This window comes from Pongo pygmaeus, chromosome 11 (genome assembly GCF_028885625.2).
Source record: "Pongo pygmaeus isolate AG05252 chromosome 11, NHGRI_mPonPyg2-v2.0_pri, whole genome shotgun sequence".
NCBI classification, from domain to species: Eukaryota; Metazoa; Chordata; class Mammalia; order Primates; family Hominidae; genus Pongo; species Pongo pygmaeus.
This window is the reverse complement of record NC_072384.2, coordinates 72,119,022-72,140,453: the sequence shown is the minus strand read 5'-3', so window position 1 is coordinate 72,140,453 and position 21,432 is coordinate 72,119,022. Positions and strand designations below refer to the sequence as shown.

At 40.3% G+C, this 21,432-nt stretch overlaps 1 protein-coding gene and 1 long non-coding RNA gene across 4 annotated transcripts in view; one reads left to right on the top strand and one right to left on the bottom strand.

The window, feature by feature from the left end:
- LOC129031141 (uncharacterized) overlaps positions 1–21,432 on the top strand; it is a 64,232-nt gene that overhangs the window by 35,695 nt on the left and 7,105 nt on the right. For both annotated transcript variants that reach the window (XR_010122940.1, XR_008500960.2), the window contains exon 2: positions 7,201–7,385. This is a non-coding gene — a long non-coding RNA (uncharacterized LOC129031141). The remainder of the gene's footprint in view (positions 1–7,200; positions 7,386–21,432) is intronic.
- Positions 13,449–21,432, bottom strand: part of ITGA6 (integrin subunit alpha 6) — a 79,309-nt gene continuing 71,325 nt past the window's right edge. Inside the window, exons 25-26 of one of the 2 annotated variants that reach the window (XM_054477042.2) lie at positions 17,738–17,867; positions 15,404–15,543 (exon numbers count right to left, since the gene is read on the bottom strand). In XM_054477042.2, coding sequence (XP_054333017.1) covers positions 17,760–17,867 — 108 coding nt within the window. In that variant the 3' untranslated portion in view covers positions 15,404–15,543; positions 17,738–17,759. Of the gene's footprint in view, positions 15,544–17,737; positions 17,868–21,432 lie in introns of both variants that reach the window. The other variant, XM_054477040.2, reaches the window with a different exon arrangement.

Sequence of the window (21,432 nt, the reverse complement as noted above, 5' to 3'; positions counted from 1 at the left end):
CTCCCCTTTAGCTGACAGGGCATGTGCAGGGGTCTGTCCTGCAGACACTGATCCACCAACGGATGAATAAGGTACACTGACACACAGATATGCTGCTTTGCCAGTCCAGCTGAGCGTACTGGCCACTTACAGACTCCAAGCAGAGTGCTGTAAACAGATGCGACCGCGGCCTGGATCAGTCAGAGAGACTTGCATTTATTCAGTAAAGATTAACTGACAAAGGTCGTGAGTAAACACCACTAGAGGGTAATTGACATTGTGGACCTCCTGAGTAGAAAGCAATTAAGCACCCAGGGTAAATCAAAGGTTAGTCTTAGGACCACGTGAATAAACAAGCTAGTTAGATAAACTCTCCACATTGCTTTGTTTCTACTGCAATTTATTTAAGGGGACAAGGCTGCCTTCAGCCAAGTTTATTACTGGAGCTTACGCAAACCCCTCAGGCCTTCCAAGAAGGTTTGTGTCTTATAATTTTCCCCACCATCCTGACTGAACCCCCACATCTCCCCCTTTTTTGTTTTCTGCATCAGGTCTTTTTGATTGGAGAGTGTACATGTATGCAGCAGCAGGTTTGTCAGGCGTGGTGGTCATTGCTCTTATTCTGGCTTTGCATCCTGAATTAGCAAATAGCATAATACAATCATGAGTACAATTAGCAACATTCTTTCCAGTCAAAGAGAGACCCCTAGGAGTGGGGTTCTAACTAGGAGAGATGATCTTGCACACCCTTCTATATGGCTGTTTGTTGGGTGTGTAGATCTATGGTGTGAAGGGATTCTAAAATTTTAGTTTTAAGTTGCTTTATGTGTGCTGTTAAATTATCATGAAAGGTTCCCCAGAGGTGTTGTTTTACCTCATCCCAACTATGTATTGATGGATTCCAAGGTAGAGAAGTGACACAGATATGTTTATGCCCCAGTCACAGTTTAATTGCTTTTGGAATGCCAGTGCATCTTGTCACTCCCCCATATACTCTAAGGCAGACTCAAGGGCTCACAGTCATGCAAGAATCTTGTGATCCATACATTGCTGTAAGAGAAGATCATTAGACACATTTTGGCCAGATTATCTACAAAGCTAGCTGTTTATATTGACTCAGTAATAGGTGCAACAGCAATGCTAGCAGTTGCCAGGATGACTATGGCTGAGATTATAAAGGCCATAAGTGTAACTATGAATCTTTTGTGTCTGACCTGGGACAGAGCACGTTCTAAGGTGGCAAGGGCAGAGGAACCTTGCCAGTCATGTCAAATTGACTGGTAGAAATGCCTCAGATTGTCTCCTTAATACCATGACACTAGTGATTTTTAAATTAGATATATTGTGGTGAGTGATATATGAGGCAAACCAAGCCTATCCCTGCACCTGGGTCACAAACGTGGAGTTTTGGGGTATAATGGAAATGTTAGTTCCCATAAGGAAAACATATGGATAGGTAGTGCAAATCAGGCACTGATCAGTGTGATTATGAATAAAGGTTATAGTATAGTTGCAATGGGAATTATGATATGTCCCATGTCAGGTGTTAAGGGAGGCGCTGAGATGTCCCAGGCACCATAAGGTGCCTTGGGTTGGCATGGACTTTACTTGGGGTCTGGGATATCCTATCCCCTCATTGGCCCAAAATAAAGGGGAACAAGACATGGCTATGAAACTGTGATTGATGCTATGATGGACGAAGACATTAGTAAGGCTGCCCTGCAATTGGCCGTGGGGACTTCAGTCTAAGATATTATAATTGCCTAACTGGAGGCTATGGACTTGTTTCCCATGACAGACATCCCAGCTAAATTGGAATCCATTCATTACTTTTCTGGCTTTGTTCTTTAGCACAGGAAGGAATGTTTGGGAAAGCAGCATTGATTGCAATGCCTGGTTTGAGGCTACCTGCAGCTAAGAATGTTAAGGCATTTCCTTTGCCATGATGTAGCTATACTTGTTTTTGGGCAGGTACACAGTAAGGGTTAGAACCTTTATAACTTACACACAGTGGGAGGATAGTGGAGTGTTATGTAGTGTTACTTGGCACTTTAGTCCAATGTGTGTGATTATTGAGGGACCCCACTGGGGGTAAATCTATCCCTCCTAGCCAAGTAGTCACGTTATTAAAGGCTGGGAAGGGAGTGTCTGCCAAGGTGACAGAGCAAAAGAAAGGTGGGTCTAAGATAATGAGCCCAAAAGAGTGTAGCAGGTACCAGTTGCAAACAAAGCAAGAGCATAAAAAGGATTAATACCCTACGTGAGTTGCAATGTACAACAGAAAACATAGCAAGAAACAAATTATCTGGAGTAAATGCTGTCTGTGTCTGGAGCAGGATTTGTTCAGCCTCCTGAGTTGTCTTCTTCATCATCCCCCAGATAACGTCTGGGGCTTGTGTCATTCACGGAAGCCGCATCTTCTGGGTCTGTGGGTCTTGTAGGGTTAACTCCTTCATTTCTGGTACCGGGTTGGGTCCTAGCCATGCCATGGTATGGTTTGATGCATCATGCTGGAATCCAAAGAGGACCTGAGGGGGTGTGAACACAAGCATACCCTCTTCCCCATGTTAATAATTCATTTGGACCACGGCATACATTACTTTTTACATCTTTCCATCAAACTGCAGGTTTTATGCCTTGAGAGGTTTTAGCAAAGTGCTTTTCTACAGCTGATTGAAATTTGTCATCTAAATTTAAAAAATTAAGGGTAAATAAGGCTTGTGCCTATAGTGTTGCAGGATCTTTTACCCATACTCCTTCTTTCCGGTTTTTTTTGAGCATATTTTTAATAGTGGGCACGTTCTATTGCTTGTCCTTGGGGGTCATATGGGATCCCTGTGGAATGTTGGATATTCCACATTGTGACAAAATTGTTGAAATTGTGAGCTGGCATAAGCTGGACCATTATCCATTTTAATTTTTGTGGGCCACCCCGTAAATGCAAAAGTTAAAAGACGATGTTTAATGACATATCGAGTAGACTCTTCCCAGAAGGGCATGTGCACTAATTAAATGGGTGTTGGTATCAATGGATACATGTACATATCTCAGTTTTCTAAATTCAGAGTCATATGTAACATCTGTTTGCCATAACTGATTAGGTTCTAGTCCTCTAGGGTTAATACCTGTGGAAGGAGGGGATGTGCCTGTGAGCTGGCAGTCTGGGCATTGTAGGATAATTTGTTTAGCCAGCCTTTGTATATGTTGAAATTGTTTAGATAAGTTTCCCTAATTTTGGTGGAAAAATTGATGTGATTGGGTGGCTTGGTCAAGCAGTGATGTCATAACCTGAAGATCTGCTTGTTCATTGCCATAAGCCAATGAGCCAGGCAGAGAGCTGTGGGCTCGAATGTGTGTAATAAAAATAGGATGTGTATGTTGATCTAGCAATTGCTGAAGTCGGAGAAAAAAAGCACACAAGGCTGGCTCCAGAGTGGACTTAATTAAAGCTGTTTCAAGATTTTGTAGCAAATATGCTGAGTAAGCCGAGTCACTTACAATATTTGTGGGCTGCGTGGAAAAAGTTTCCAAGGCCAGTATCAGAGCCCCAATCTCAGCTCTCTGATTGCTAGTAAACCCAGATCAAGTGATTGAATTGTGTAGTCTGCACCAGACTGCCGCTTTTCCATGTTTACCAGACCCCTCAGTAAACAGTGTTAAAGCATTAGGTATGGGGGAGTGAACTATTTTTGTGGGTAAGATTACCTGCGTATGAGGTAAGAAATGAAGGAGTTTATCAGCAGGAAGCATGTGCTCTATTTGTCCTGTATAATCAGAGAAAACTATTTGCAGATCTATTGATAAGAGCAATACTGATTCACATTGCTTTTCGCTTAAAGGAATCCTGATGACATCAGGGTCATAACCTAGCAACTGATTGCATCTTTTGCGGCCTGAATAGATGACTTTAGTAATTAACTGAATATACGGAGATAGTGTTTTAGTCCTGGTATGTGAGCAAAAAACCCATTCTAGGAAGCGTAGCCCTGGGGTCATCTGTCCTGTTAACCCTGTAGGGGGGTGTTTGGTGGGAAAAATAAACAACTGAATTGAATACCATGGATCAATGCGACTAGCTGCCTCTGAGAGATGGCATGCTCTATTTCCTCAGTTTCCCTTTTTCCTTCAGGGGTTAAATATCTAGGAGAATCCAGGGCTGGATTACCCTTTAAGATAGAAAACAGATTTTGTAGTTTATCAGTAGGAATCCTCAAAGTGGGGTGGAGCTAGGTAATATCGCCCAATTTCTGATAATCATTTAACGTGTATACAGTGCTAGTATTTAATTTAACCTTTTGAGATCTTGCTGACCAGGAAGTTAGTATGTACCCAAGATATTTCCAAGGAGAGGACATTTGTACTTTCTTAGGTGCAATCATTAAACCTCTTAGCTCTGTATTCTTTACGACAGAGGAATATAAATTTAAAAGTATTGGCTCCATTGGGGCTGCTAGTAGAATATCATCCATAAAATGAATAATCTTGCAATCAGGAAATTCTTTTGTACTAGGGACCAAAGCTTGATTTACATGGTAGGACTGTTTAGCATTCCTTGAGGAAGCACTTTCCAATGAAATCAACAAGCTGGCTTTTCATTATTGATAGCTGGTATTGTAAGCGCAAATTTTTCTCTGTCCTGTTCTGCTAGAGGAATTGTATAAAAATCTTTTAAGTCAATAATGATTATAGGCCAATCTTGAGGAATCATCACAGGGGAGGAGTGGCCCTGTTGAAGGGGTCCCATAGGCTGTAAAGTAGCATTAATAGCACATTAAGTCATGCAAAAGTCTTCATTTCCCAGACTTTTTGGGAATGATGAAAATGGGCGAACTCCAAGGGCTGTTAGTAGAATATTATCCATAAAATTAATAACCTTGTAATCAGGAAGTTTTTTTGTTTTTGTTTTGTTTTTGTTTCTACTGGGGAGGAAAGTTTGCTTTAATTGCTCCTTAACTAACTCATGGGCCGTTTGTAATTTCTCTCCCTTTAGAGGTTACAGTTTTACTTAAATTGGATTTGGAGAGAGTTAGGGGTAAGAGAGAGACAACAGTGCCCATTATCAGAAAGAGGTTTTTCAAATTATTAAATTTTACTTAAATCTTAGCATAGAATTATAATTTGGGATGTCTCTCGTCTACAAGGAGCACATGAAATTTTACCATGGGCCACCTGCAGAGCTGGAGAGCTGAGCAGACGGGTCCTGGGGTGGCAGCAGCTGCGTTGCTTTTCGCCTGTGCCACTTCCTACCCCCGCTGCCCAGTGGCTGTTGCCCAGTGGGCCGACTTTCCCGCATGCGCCTCCTGCCCCTCTCTAACAGGCTAACTTCCGAGAGCCGGGCCTGGCTCTTTGTTGCCGCTGCCCCCGTGTGGACAGAGTTTCCGGGAGCACTTGCTGGCTCTGGTTTCCCGAACTTCCTCTCTGCCCAGCCTCTCCTTCCACTTACTGCTTGCTTGGCCGCCTGGCTTTGGCCTCTAATGCTTTTTTTTAACAACTCTTTAGGTACCTGATTGCCTTGCTGATTTTGCATTATTGGGCAAGCTAAGAGCTCCCCTTTTAATGCTGCCTGCTTAAGACAGGGTTTCATAGCTGTAGTGTATCTCTCGTTTTTGTTTTTTTTTTTTTTCTTATCTATTGGAGGAGGTGGCTCAGGCACAACCTCTGTTTCCTCTTTGTTATTTTGGCACGGTAATATCAGGGCTGAGGGAAGAGGAGGCAATAAGATAGGTGACGGTTCCTCCTCCTTCCCCTTTTTAGGCTCTTCCGTGTAGAACGGAACTAGGGCTGCTCTAATTAAAGCCTAAAGCATTAAAAGCTGTTACTGGGACGCATTGCCCTCGTGCATAACGTTAAGATTTCTCCCCACTTGTTCCCAGACCTCTACATCTAGCGGTCCTTCTTCTGGGAACCATGGATTAAGTGAGACAACAGTTTGCATTGGGTCTCTTAATTGAGCCTGCAAAACTGATGCTCCCCTAGCCTTAAGTAACTGTTTCAACACTTTTATATACTGTCTTTGTTGAACTGATAACTGTTATCCCATGATGAAATCTCAGCCTGAACAATCCCCCCCCAAACTTGGTAATCCCAAGCAGGCACCAATGACTCACTGTTTTACTGACTTGACCGCCAGTCCTCTCCACCTTCATTTCTAGGGGTCTGTCGTGCTCCCTTCACAGCAATCCCCACACAGGGCACCAGCTGTGGAGTCCGTCCCACAGACCCTGACCCAACAACGGATGAATAAAGTACACTGACACATAGATATTCTGCTTTGCCAGTCCAGCTGAGCGTCCAGGCTGCTTACAGACTACAAGCAGAGTGCTGTAAACAGTTGCGACTGCGGCCTTGACCAGTCAGTGAGACTTGGATTTATTCAGTAAAGGTTAATTGACAAAGGTCGTGAATAAACACCACTAGAGGATAGTTGACATTGTGGACCTCCTGAGTAGAAAGCAGTTAAGCACCCACAGTAAATCAAAGGTTAGTCTTAGGACCACATGAGTAAACAAGCTAGTTAGATAAACGCCCCACATTCCTTTGTTTCTACTTTAATTTACTTAACTAAGGGGACAAGGCTGCCTTCAGCCAAGTTTATTACTGGAGCTTATGCATCTCCCCCAGGCCTTCCAAGAAGATTTGCTTCTTATAATTTTCCCCACCATCCTGACTGAATCCCCAGAGGCATGCATTAAACTCTTTCTCTATTACAATCCCCTGTCTTGATAAATTGGCTCTATCTGGGCAGTAGGCAAGGAGAACCCACTGGTTGGTTACAAAGTTTATAAATTTGGAAAGGAGAGCTTTATTTTTCATAAAAGTTTGCAGCTGGCAGGGTGACCATTCTGACACTGGGAAGGATAGCCTCTGTCCAGGAGCTGGAAACAGATACTTTGAGGGAGGGGCAAAGGGAACAGGAGTCTATGCTGAACACAGTGGCCAGCAATAGGAATCATGAATATTTACAAAAGGAGAAATGTGCATATATGCAATGGGGCTTCATGCCCCTTCATGAGTCACATGTACACTAGCCAGAGCCACTCCATGGTCAGTGGTCTCTTATTAGGAAGAAATGCTGGTCAATTGTTGTGTCAAAACCACAAAAGGGAGATGCAGCATCCCTTAAACTCAGGTTTTCAAAATTACTCTAGGGTCCCTGTGGCAAAGAGGGGGTCCATTTATTTGGTTGGGGGCTTAGGATTTCATTTTTATTTTTCAAAACAGGGTTGAAGGCAAATACTTGAAGTTGCAATCCAAGGTCAGGAAAAAGGAATCAAGAGGTCACAATCCTTCTCTGATGATGGCTCAGAAAGCTGGAAGACACTCAACATTGAATCCTGGGGCTCCGTGCCATGCTTGCTAGGAGAAACAGCCACCGTGAGTCCATGTTTCAGATCTCAAGTGAACAGGTATGCAAGTCATAGAATTACATTTATTTCAGCCATGTGCGGTGGCTCACTCTTGTAATCCCAGCACTTTGGGAGGCTGAGGCAGGCAGATCACTTGAGGTCAGGAGTTTGAGACCAGCTTGGCCAACATGCTGAAACCCCCATCTCTACTAAAAATATAAAGGTAGCTGTGCATGGTGGTGGGTGCCTGTAATTGCAGCTACTTGCTACTTGGGAGGCTGAGGTGAGAGAATCTCTTGAACTCAGGAGGTGGAGGTTGCAGTGAGCCAAGATAGCACCACTACACTCCAGCCTGGGCTACTGAGTGAGACCCTGTCTCTAAATAAATAAATAAAAATAAAATATTCATATGTACAACCCTAACTGCAAGGGAGTCTGGGAAGGTATTTTTAGCCCCTCAGCCCCTCCAACTAGAAAAAGTATGGAATAGAGCAAGCCAGTCCACAGATATGTATCACAGTGGCTTAGGAGTTTTATTAATTTATGTGTGTGTGTTTTCTGGCATAAGTACTTGGGTTGTTCATGGTGGGCACAGGCAAAGAAATACTGAATAATTGCTGCTTAAGAAAGGAAATGTCAAATTGCAAAAGCTTCTCTTTAAGTCAGCCTGAACCTTTTCAATGTGTTTGTTTTGTTACTGATTTAGATAAGTCTTTATAACCAGATCAACATGTCACTGCTTCTGTAGGTCAGCTACTAGAACTGGCACATTGTTTCCCATTCCGTTGTAATGCTATTCACTGTCATGGGATTTTACTTCTCACGGGGCAGGAATCTTAAAAGCATAGCCTGTAAGAGTAGCCTACAACAAATGTCAGCTATCCTGTCAAGACGGTGAAAGCTATATATTTAGATAAACCGACTTAACTGCACCCCAGTCGGTCCGTATCCACACATTTGAGGATGTTAGGGGTTTGGAAGTTGTGTAGAGGTACATAAGATAGTGTATATTCCTTGGCAGCCTAGGTTATAATCTTATTCCTTATACCATTTTACATGTGAAGGAATTAAGGCATCAGGCATTTAAACTTGCCCAGGTCATATGGTAAAAAGTGACACAATAGGGACTTGAATAAAGACTGGCTCTAGAGACCCTTGATACCCAAAGAGTAATCCATAGGTCAGTAGTATTGCAGCACCTGGAGCTTGTTAGAAATGTAGACTCTCAGGCTGTTTCCTAGACTGCTTAAATCAGAACCTGAATCTTAACAAGATCCTCAGGTGAGTCTTAGGCATGTTAAATTTTGAGAAAGACTGTTCTTAACTTCTCTAATTGAGATTTCCTGACAACCAGTGGCTTCCTCAGTTAGGTAAGAACCCCAGAACTTCAGTTCCATCAGCTATTTGAGGACACCTTGGCATCAGGCAGTCCCCCAGTCTTCCTGTGGAAGAATGCATGTATATGTATGTTTTTTGCCTTTACATAGTCTTTCAGTCCATGCATTATTGTGACATGCGGGAGGCAGGAGTTTTCAAATTTGTTCTTCCAGTGACAAACTCCGTTCTAACACACATGGTGTAACTCAGGTGCAAGATGAGCTCTGTGAGCATTTCCTCTTCTGCACAGAGGTAAGGGAAATAACCAGTAAAACTGCAGCTTGCCTTCCCACTAAAGGAAATCAAAGAAATCGATGGTGTGTAAAGAACTCTGAGAAAAGGTTCAAAAAGAGAATCTGCTCTTTTCACACTCTTCCATGTCGGGGGAAAAAACACAAAGAATCAATACCTTAGCGATTTCAAGATGCTTTGTTGATTATCTTAACATGTCATCTTTCTGACCCCAACCGAAGACTGCATTATGGTCACTGTATTAAGGGTTGAGACAGAATTTAACATAGAAAAAAGGTCACTCTTGTCATTGTTCAGAATGATCTATGTTGATAAGGACTTTAAGACTTAGGTTCATCATTTTTTTTTTTTTTTTGTAGTTATAATACCCACTAGTAAGACTTAAGTTGGTGGACACTGAAGAATGAGGAGACAAAAGGTTCCCGTGACAATAAAAATAAACTGTGTCTCCCCATCTGTGAAACGAGGAAGTAGAACTAGATTTCCATGCTTCCTTCCCCTTTTAACATTTTATGGTTCTATATAATAAACAAGGGTAAGTATAAAAGTAACTAACATTTAATAAGCACTTCCAGATGGTCCAATTTTCTCTTTACAAGAACCTCTGGGCTGGGTGTGGTAGCTCACACCTGTAATCCCAGCACTTTGGGATGCCGAAGCAGGGGTGGATCATCTGAGGTCAGGAGTTCGAGACCAGCCTGGCCAACATGACGAAACCCCGTCTCTACTAAAAATACAAAAAATTAGCCATGCGTGGTGGTGGGTGCCTATAATCCAAGCTGCTCGGGAGGCTGATACAGGAGAATCGCTTGAACCCAGAAGGCGGAGGTTGCACTGAGCCAAGATCACGCCATTGCACTCCAGCCTGGGCAGCAAGAGTAAAACTCCGTCTTGACGGAGCCAGACTCTGTCTCAAAAAAAAAAAAAAAAAAAAAAAAAAAGAACCTCTGAGTGAGCACTATAACCAGTCTTATTTTATAGGCCAAGAAACTGGGCACAGAGATATCAGTAACTGACCCAAGGTTATGTTCTAAGAGGAAAAGCTAATTCACACCTGCAGCGTGGCTCCAGAGACATGCCCTTATTCACTGCTCAGCTGCCTCCCTGCCTATAGCAAATGCACCTCTAGCTTCTACCTCCTGTTACTGGTGCAGTGGAAGTACCACAAACAGGAATGAGGCATTCCACACAGTGAGCATATTATTTTGATAAATATTCACAACATCCAATAATCTCTAAAGCGGTTCTCAATCCTGGCTGCACTTTACGAGTCAGCTGGGGAGCTTTAAGCAGCACTAATTCCTGGGTCTCACACTCAGATTCTCATGTAGTCAGTGTGGCAGATTGTGCAGCCATCAGGATTTTAATAAATATATATGTATTTCTTTGGTGATTTAAATGTGTAGACCTGGTTAAGAATGACTCTAAATTTTCTGGGAATGGGGTTGTTCTGGGGCAAGTTCTGCCCGCAGTGATTGAGGTAATGACTTTATTTTTTTTTGAGACAGAGTTTTGCTCTTGTTGCCCAGGCTGGACTGCAGTGGCGCAGTCTTGGCTCACTGCAACCTCTGCCTCCCAGTTCAAGCGATTCTCCTGCCTCAGCATCCCAAGTAGCTGGGATTACAGGCATGTGCCACCACCACACCTGGCTCATTTTTTGTATTTAGTAGAAACGGGGTTTCACCGTGTCAGTCAGGCTAGTCTCGAACTCCTGACCTTATGTGATCTGCCTGCCTCGGCCTCCCAAAGTGCTGGGATTACAGGCGTGAGCCTCCACACCTGGCCAGGTATTGAATTTATGTGTCAATCATTGATATCTTAGGGTTTTAAATTCTGCTGCCTATAAAAAGTGAATTCACTTATGCTTGTCAATACCATCTGTAGTTTCAGATAAGCTTCCTATAAAAGGTCAGAGAGCCAGTGTCTTACGTATATCCCCAGAGCCTAATTTAACATCCCTAAACATCTGTTTACTTCCAACTGGAAAATAATGATTAAATCACATCCCTCTCACAGTGACAGGATCTTAACAGAACACTCACTTAAATCCACTTACTGATTGTTGGTGAACTGAAAACTTAAATTGCTAGGCTTTGAGATAACAACAGTAGTACATTCTGACCCTGTAGTTTGAGATTTTTGGCACATGTTTTAGAAGGCTGAAGAGTAAGAAATTTATCTGACCTCTCCTAGCATGGAACTGTTTCCATGACCCCAGCACAGGCAGCATAACTGAGAGATGGCTCCAGGGCAAGAGAAGATTGAGGCACTTAAGCTTTGCTGACTGCTACAAAAATTGCACTTGACCACTTGATTCCCTCAACTCTGGTGTAATTATCAACCATTACCTGGTTAGTTTTGCCCTTTGTGGTGCCTGGTCCACCCTTGCACTGGGCCACAACAGTTTCCTTCCTCTGGTTTGTGTTTTACAGTTCATTTACCCTGAGTCAAGAGGATTTGACTATGAATCCCCTCATGATTTTCCTCCTAGATGAGGTCTGTTGGTAGCACCTCCACAGACCTGGTCTCAGCTCCTAGTGTACAGCTCTCCTACCTTCCAACAGCTGGATGAGATGCCTTTTGGAGCTGGCAAAACCTGTTTAAGGTAGAGAAAAAGAACTTGCTATTAACCATAATCAGAAACTACGGGAAGAACAGATGCCCCACTAGCATGGAATAGCCACTCTTGAAATCATTCTGAGGTTCATTTTCTTCACCTCTTTGACCCTCGCCTTTTCCTCATTCCAAGTGGTTGGACCCTGTCCTTTGGTCTTAAGGAACTGCCTTTAATCACTTACTTTATGCTACCCAAGTTGATCAAACAACTCTTCCACATTTGTTTTCTCAACCCTGTGGATGTACTTATGTGGAACCCAACCACTGACAGCGTCTCTTTCCCTCCTTGAAAACAAAAGTCTTTCAATCCCGGCTTGTCTTCCCACATTGTCCTTTTGTGGGATAGTGTACTGGAGACCAGTTTCTCATTAAGATGTTTTCATTTAGAGTAGAAGGCTTGATCTTATCCTTACTTCCCTGATTTGGACAATTTTTTAGAGACAGGATCTCACTCTGTTGCCCAGGCCAGAGTGCAGTGGCATGATCATAGCTCACTGCAGCCTCAAACTACTAGGCTCAAGCGATCTTCCCACCACAGCCTCCCGAGTAGCAAGGACTACAGGTGCACACCACCACACCTGGCTAATTTTTAAATTTTTTGTAGAGATTGGGTCTTGCCATGTTGCCCAAGCTGGTCTCAACTTGTGGTCTCAAGGATCCTCAGCCTCCCAGAGTGCTGGGATTACAGGCATGAGCCACCATGGCTGGCAGTCTGGACAATCTTTAAAGCATTCCCCACCTATATCAACACCACATGCTAGAATATTCTCAGCCACAAGGGAAAAGCATAAACCATGACTATGCACGACACACTGAATTTGCAGCAACTAATTTGCAACCAGTAATGAAGTATCAATGTTTGCAGTGATTCCTCTGTGAATCCAAACAGATCGAGGGATAACCCTGTAAGAATACCACAATCGCTGGTAGACGTTCCTGTAATTTTTGAGAGGGAGGGGAAGTGTTGGAATCACAGGCACTATGACTGGATGGGCCATGACTTACAGTCTGTTATTTATGCCATAGCCCTAGTCAAACCACAGCTACTGATAGGCTCTATGAGGTTATGATTACATATTATTGTAGTGATTTAATCTGGGTATATCTGATACATGAACTGAGGCTAAAAAGGTTCACAGCCACTGGCCCAAATCATTAAGTGCCAATCACATATTTCTTTGGGTGGTAACACCTGTTTGATCTTCAAAGAACCAAGAAGGCCAAGATTTTATGTAATGCCAAGTATAGTGGAAAGCTATTACCTAATATATTAGACATTTATTCAGGCCAGGGCATACTATATATTGTCTAGGCATTTTATATATATATATATAAAATATATATTTTATTTTCTTGTATTAGGTTGTGATAATCCAGCTAGAGGTTTCATAAAACTCTAAAATCTTTTGCTGAAGAAAATATTTTCTGACTAGTTGATTCTGCCACACACGTCACAGCTAGCCTGCTCCCACATCGAAAGCATATTCTAAGAAGGAAGCAGCTTAGCCATCAGAACTTTTTTTAATGCCAGGTTATCATTGCTAAGCAATTCCCTATCCTTACAAGGACAGGCAGTGAAGAGGAAGATTCAATCCAAAGACAGCTCCCAATTTGTAGGTTTTTAAATACCTGTAGGTTTCTTTTAATCATAAAGAAGGAAAATTAAAGACTTGAGGATCACCTACATAGAGCGAAAACAGAAAAAACCCTCAATCCTATTGCTTTGGCACTAATAGCTTTGGCTGATCTGAGATTACATGAGACACCAAAAATAAAAACACTGAACTTTGGTTTGATGAAATAGACAATTCAGGTTGTCATTTATAATATAATTTTAGAGTTTGCTTCACATATACAATGCTGTGTTACGAAACAATGAACACTTTTATAAAAAATTTATTTCACACTTTTATACAAATATCCACAGGTAATTTCTAATCATGAAATAATTTTACAATGCTAGTTAGTACAAAAATGTATCAAATGCAAACAGACCAGTGACTTGACTTGAGATGACATTTTTAACAAACATAAATTTAAACACCATAACATCTTTGTTTCTTTGTTGAACCACCCTCCCAACACCCTTTTCAGGACATTCATCTTTTTTTAGTAACACAGGTCTAAAAACACTGTCAAAATATCAGCTCCTTAGCAATCTAAACACATTAGGGACACAAGTTCCCCAAGCAAGAAACTGAGACTTTAAACACTGTTATAACCTGTTTTACAGAAATTTTTGTAAACAAAATATATTTTGTGAATAAGAATTCCAAAGTACAACCAAAACAACGTCCTTAGTATCTTAAGGTTTAAGATTTCTGAAAAGAAAAAGCCCCCCAAAACAACAGTGGCACTACAAACTGTGTTCTATTCTTTCAAAAGACAGACACTGCTTATACTATATCCAAAACAAATTAGCACCTGTTTGCTGTTGCTCCCCATATAACTTAACATTGTGAAGCATGGTAATTAAAAAAATCAGCTTTCATATCTATTCAGTCTCTGTTGAATGTATAGAGTAATAATTCCACCCCCTGCTATTTTTACAATTAAAACACAATTTAAAGTTCTTGTTAAATTAGCCCCAAAGTAACTTTTGGGAATACAGATAGGGGACAAAACAAAACAAAAAATAGAACATCAACTCACTGATTAGCTGTTTTGGTAGCAGATTCAGTAGTCTTATACTGGATCGGTTTGGATCCACCATAGGCATTCACCATTTCTTTCAAGTCCTGAATATACAGTATTTGCAGCAGTGAGTAAACTGCACTAGAGTTCAGTGAATAAACCCATTTTCTCCAAGAATTCCTGAATGTTACAGTATGAAATGCAGAAATATTACGCAGGCTTCTAAACTAAAAAATATCCAATGCCTGAAATAATTAAACATCTTTACAGTTATAATTCTATTTCTTAAACCTTTTGTGTTGTGGGGTGGAGGTTGTCATGAAGGAGAGGTTATAATTTATAGATAAGTTATTAAAACAACTCTCTGGTACATTTATAAAGATTTTCTTTTTGCAGTAAATAACTTAGGTCAAAGTGATGACCTCCCATGCTCTAATTCTGATTGAGTAAACCAACCTGAAGGGTAAACTGGAGCCTCTTTGGCCTGTTAGTCAATAACAAAATGGTTTGTAAAGAAAAGAAAAAATAAATACCATATACAAATAAGTATAACTAGCATTCAAGTCTGTTGCACCTGTGTGTTTTAGTGAAAGGGAGAATGAAACCTGTATGCATTTGACGTGAGCAGGTATTCACACAGCTAGGAAACAGCAAAAGACGGTAGGATGGCAACATCACCTTCTATTGCACATTTAGTTTAAGACAGCACTTTCCATTGAAACACAACTACCCTAATGGCATAGTTTTGTGATGTGGGACAGCTAACGTGATGGATGTCTGCGCAGCAGGCCCGAGGTTAGGACGGCCACTCTGTTAGTGCAGGTGAGTGTAGGTGCCTCCTCAGCTACACTATCTGGAGGATGTCACCTGAGTGCAACTGGGCAGGCCCTTCCCCAACACATGATGTAAGTCAGCCACGCCAAAAACAAAGGCAACCCAGAAAGTTAAATTAAGGCAGTTAAAGAAAAATCCATTCCAACAGTTTTAAATTTGGCTGTGCAAAACAGGAGCCTTAGGCTACGTAACAATATCCACAGTTAAAACTGTAGGTTCGTACTGTGTGTAGTCACTCTGAAATCAGTCTTCAGGGATTGAGCAGGCTTTTAAATCCAAATTGAATTTCTGAGTTGGAAAAAGCAGTTTGGGTACTGTGAAGCTTTTTTTTTTTAGGTCCCCCCTATGAGTAGCTTTCATTTTCATTCCACTTTGTGATCCACTGTTTTTTTTCAAGGTTATCAATATACTTTTCATCTTTGATCTCTCGCTCTTCTTTCCGGATCCTTACGGCATGGTATCGGGGAACACTGTCATCGTACCTAGAGCGTTTAAAGAATCCACACTAGAGAAGAGGGAAAGAGAAAGAGAAACAAATTAATCTCACAAAGAAGCAAGTACACTAAATGGGAATGTCTAAGCTTTCTGTTCAGCTATGTCTACCTCTGGACTAAGGGGAAAAAGACATGGTTTTCTTTTAAGAAAGAACCAAGAGGTTGAAATGAAAGAAGAGCCAGTGGGGATCAACGGAAGAGAACAGCTGTAAAACTGGAAGAAAAGTCCATTTTCATCTTCTCTTTACATTTTATAACAAATGTAGGCTACCTCTTTACTAACAATTTAAGAGTTTATGAAAACAGTGCTTCCATATTTAAAAATAATCACAATATTATATGTAAAATATCTGATTATCAGATTAGATTAAGGATAATTTTTAAAAGGCATAAACCAAAGATTATTTCATGCCCCTTTCCCACTAACAAAATGCAAATCATGTCACAAGTATTTTACAAATTACTATTTGAATATGCCAGTGTTCCAACAGGTCAACTTTATAATCTTTTTCTCTCCTCTGAGGCTCTAGTACACCTATCACTTCTCTCGTTAGCCAGGAGGTCATTTATGTTGCCTGGATTTGCTATTGTGCGTGTAATTAAGCTATTTCATTAATAAATCACATAGTAACTGTCTCCTGCAATAAAAATCATGTGCTGCATAGGACTTGAGAAGTGTATCACTACACTGAATTTCAGAGCACTCCCTAATTTCTCTTATTTTGCAAAAATACATTTACCTTTAAATTGTTAATGTGTTATGTGTGTATATATATATATAAAATTCATTGAAATATTCAATCTGATCTAAAGTATATTTTTACTGAGAATATATCTGAAAAAATTTGAATTGAGATTAAATTTTTAAATGAAATATATTTACTTTTTTTTAAAAAAGGTGTTTTCAACTTTAAAATGCAGTTTAGAAGAATGAGGATATTAATAGAACGGTTGATTAATGTGTTTATTGTGTGACATCAATAGTAACAGGACATTTATGCTGAATGATGTTATGTTATAAAAATGCCATGGAGCAAGATAAAATTATATGCATAGTTATCACTAAATCAATAAGCAAAATGGACCAAGATGTTTTGTTCCAGGTCATTTCTACATGGATTCATTTATTCTGTGCAAAAAAAAAGAAAAAAAAGCCGAAGTACCTATCTATTACAAAATATGACTGCTGTCTACCCCATTTAAACAAAGAGGGAAATTAAGGGTAATATGTAAAACTGAATGGCAATGTTGTGATTCACTGTGATAGTGCCATGGAAAGGACTACAGGAGTAATTCTGTCCTCTCATGCCCACATAAATGGTGAATCACTAGCAATTCCTATTTCCATGTATTTCCAAATAAGAGAAACTTGAATTTAAAATCAACTGAGATCCAAGGTTGGATAAAATCTCTGGATACATGAAATATGGTCAAACTCCATCACAACATATTGCAATAAAAACTGTTCAGGGTATTTTTTGTACTAGAATTTTGTAGATGGAAGGTAACTCTGGTAAGGGATCATCTTCTGAAGTTGGCCATAAAAGCCCATCATGCTGATAATCATAGTTTGTTGTAATGGTCTTTGACCAGTAGGAGATATGCAGGAAATGGAAGTTGCATGCTTAGCTAGCATAAAACAATTCCTGAGCAACAGTAAAAAGCATTCCAAGCCTTCCCCATCACTTTATAGCAAAGAGAACAAAAAGATGACAGTGAGGAGGCCTCACCAAGAGAAACACAACATTTCCAACATGCAACAGGTTAATTAGGCAGTCGACACAGCTTCTATCTGTGGAAAATTCCAAAATGAACAAGAAATCTAGGATGATTTCTTATGCATCTTTGAATTCCCTAGTGGAAGGCTACATACTGAATTAATAACACATGGCAAACTGAGCTACTATGGAGGGCTAAAAGCCTCTTTTTGTGTGTACAAATATTGCAAATTTTCTTCATTGCTGTGGTGATATTTAACAAGAACATAAAATAACTCACCTGCAACGAAAGATTGTGCATTAAAAAAAACAAAAAACTGAGCTTTCAAGTGAAATAAAACAAAACAAATCCAAGCAAGGCAAGCCAGTGTGGACATTTGGAAACATCTGTTAATGGGACACACATAGCAAGCTGTTGTTCTTAAAGTTAGCCACCACAACCATAGCGGGTCCCACAGCTAGCAATTAAAAAACATTGATCAATTACCAATTACAGAAGTAGATCAATACTATGCATCAGAAGTAAGCCTCTCTTTATCAGATGGCTGAGCATGGATCTCAGCCTTGTGATATGTGGCATCATAATGATTTTTCTTATTTCTCTTGAAGAAACCACACTACAAGGAAGCAAGGTATTTAGTCAATTTTACAGTTTTGTGTATAAGAGCCAAACAACAGAACATCTCAAATTTTAATCTGCTTTCTACTAGTGGCTTGTTTACAAACAGACCACTTTCAGTCAACCAACAGTGAACAGCCACTGCATTGTTTCGTTGTCACATTCAATACACCCTTCACCATACATCTCTGGTCAAATATTTATATGGATGACACTAGTCAGCTCATTGATTTTTCTCTTTGTAACGGAAATCTTGTGGATAAAAATCATTCTAATAGGGAAAACGTATATGCATTGCTGATTGTAGCTTTGGGTAGTTTCTTCCTGCAGGAGAATATGAACTCCAAAAGAGGCAAAAGATTGACTTTGGCAGTTTATTGAGACAAAGGTTAGAAAATAAATTCTCTAAATAAAAGCACAAATCCAAATAAAACATAGATATACTATGGGTATTTTTCTACCTTTTACAGTAAATTTTATGGAACAAATGCCATTTACTTGAGGCCTTTGGATCTGTGGGGTGAATCACAATACAAATTCGAATACACCATCATGAAAGAATGATTGCTGTCATTTTCCCAAACTCTGAGCACCATAAATCCCTTAAATGGTAGGGACCTAATGCTGCTCCCTCAGGTTAGGTCACTCTAAATGAGTATAAAAGTATAATTCCACTTTCTACTATAATTTCCTTCGTTCAGTGATAGAGAACTTTTCCTATTTACTTTTATCTAGTTCATAAGGCCATGGAACTGTCTTTTATAAAATTTAACCTGGTCAAATAAAATCTCCTGAAAAACTCTGATTCCTAGTCCAGCAACTCATGAAGGTAAAAGCCTAGATTCACTTTGTACACTATGGGAGCTGCTGGCTTTGTGAGGCTATTCAGATTGAAATTAATTTAAATTACATTTAAAATTCTATGCCTCAATTGAACCAGCCATATTCCATGTGCCTAACAGCCACACATGACTAATGGCTACCATACTGGATGCTGCAGCTCCAGAACATTTCCATCAGTACAGAGTTTTGTTGGGCAGCTTTTAATAATATGTGCTAGTAAATAGGGTGGGAAGAAGAATAAACCAGGAACCAAGAGGCCTGGTCTTGCCTCCAACTTGGCAACATTCTTTTTTTTTTTGTTTTTGAGACAGAGTCTCACTCTGTTGCCCAGGCTGGAATGCAGTGGCACGATCTCGGCTCACTGCAAGCTCCACCTCCTGGGTTCACACCATTCTCCTGCCTCAGCCTCCCTAGTAGCTGGGACTACAGGCGCCCGCCACCATGCCCGGCTAATTTTTTGTATATTTAGTAGATACGGGGTTTCACCGTGTTAGCCAGGATGGTCTCGATCTCCTGACCTCGTGATCCACCCACCACAGCCTCCCAAAGTGCTGGGATTACAGGCGTAAGCCACCGTGCCCGGCCGGCAACATTCTTAATATCCCTGGTCATGAGCATCTTTGTTAGCAAAATGAAGGTGATTTAGACCAGCCCAAGGGACTTTTTTTTTTTTTTTTTTTCCACCTGCAAACAAAATCCTGTACAGAATCCTGATACTTAAAATGGATACAATCTGAACTACTATGGTTGAAGTAGGGATCTTCATCCTGCCTAGTTTAGCTTTGCCCTCTACATGGATATACAAAATCCAATTTAAGGTCCATTGAACTGTAGTTCTGACCCTAAAATCCTATGACTTTAACATATTATTCAGTTGAATAAAAGTATAAAAAGTAATAAAAATGCTTCTTATGTGGGGTCGTATAAGTTGTCTGTGTTTTAGAGTCCCCTTGACAGCCTGGACACTTCAGAGCTTCAAAAAACAAAAACAAAATAAAAACTCTCAAAATAATGAAATCATCTAATAATCCAATCAACTTATTTAACAGACGAGGCAAACAGAGGCCCCCAGGGAGATGGAATGATTTGACGAAGATTATATACAGCTTAGGTTTCTAACTTTAAATCCACTGCTGTCTCACCCTCAATAAAGGCTGCCAATGCTCTGAAAGACCATCCTTATGACCTCTTCCAGAAAACACATCATCATCCTCAAATATCAAACCCCAACTTTAGTTTTTGATATCAAAATAATTTTCAAGGCCAGGTGCAATGGCTCACATCTGTAATTACAGCAATTTGGAAGGCCAAGGCAGGAGGATTGCTTGAGCCCAGGGGTTGAAGACCAGCCTGGGCAACACAGCAAGGCCTCATCTTTACAAAAAAATTTAAAAACTAGCTAGATGTGGTGGCACGTAGTCCCAGCTACTCAGGAGGCTGAGGTGGGAGGATTGCTTGAGCCCAGGAGGTCAAGGCTGCAGTGAGCCATGATCACGCCACTGCAATCCAACCTGGGTGACAGAGCGAGAGACCTAGTCTCAAAAAAAAATTTTTTTTTCTTCAAGGCATCTCCTTGAAAAAATGTTTTATATTGACTGGCTATGTTTGCCAGAGGAACCTACTGCCTGAGGTGAACATTAGAGGTAAAACTGGCTAAAACTTCCTACCAGGAGGAGTTTTGTCATGCGCTTCAATCCCATGTCTAGAAGACATCAGAAAATTATCTCAAATTGGCAGAAGTCAGTCGAAAAAAATAAAGCAAAAACAGATGCTCAATGTTTGCAAGTAAGACTATCTTGAACCCTTATGTATTATATTTTTGGATCCAATGAAAAGAAAAGGATAGTCTGATCCTAGGGGGTTGATGGTTCATACAGAACCCTCCAGACCGGACATGTTTGAGAATCCAAAATTTTTGTCCTTTAAAAAGAGTAATGCACTGCATACCTAATGCTACTATAATCAAAATGTTAGTATTTCTGCAGTGAAATTAATCATAAAGGAGAAAGACTTCGAAGTAGCCTCTCTTCACATCACGTCAGGTTTTATTGCCAAATAAGTCATTGTATACTTCAAGGTTTCAGAGCTTTCTGGAATGGCAGATAAGGGACCTTAAGCCTCTATCACTCACGGGGAATAATCTAAAATTTTTAGGTGGTAATCTTTGGGCAATAAGAGTTTGTATCCATCTCATATGCAGTTTTTCATAATGTAGACTCTTCACTGGTAGAATCAGGGGAAGATATTACATTTTATTTACAGTCAAAGGGCCAAATTCTAATGAGGAACATCATATTGAACCTAGACCTTCCTTATGTTTGATACACGCTATAGTGACCCCCTTGACATAGAGTTATTCATTCATGTCATACTCTTCTATTCCGAATCTAGCTGTAAGCATAACCAACACCAATGGCTGCTATGAACATTCTTCACAGAAACTGAAATTAGCAGGGATACAGATTCAGATTATTACAACACCCTAACAATTTGGCTTAGATCCAGACTTCAATCTTAGGTGAAGAAAATGCTAAAGTAATAGAATCTAAATTTGTTATTTGCTAAACATGCTAAATTATCTGTGAGAGACAAATGAAGAAACTTATTGTGTACAAATAATATACTTTAAATACAAAATACTTGGTAAATATACAGGTGTTCATGGTAAAATTTTCCTCAAATTTGCTATGTCAAAAGAGTTTCATAATGTTAGAAAAAAG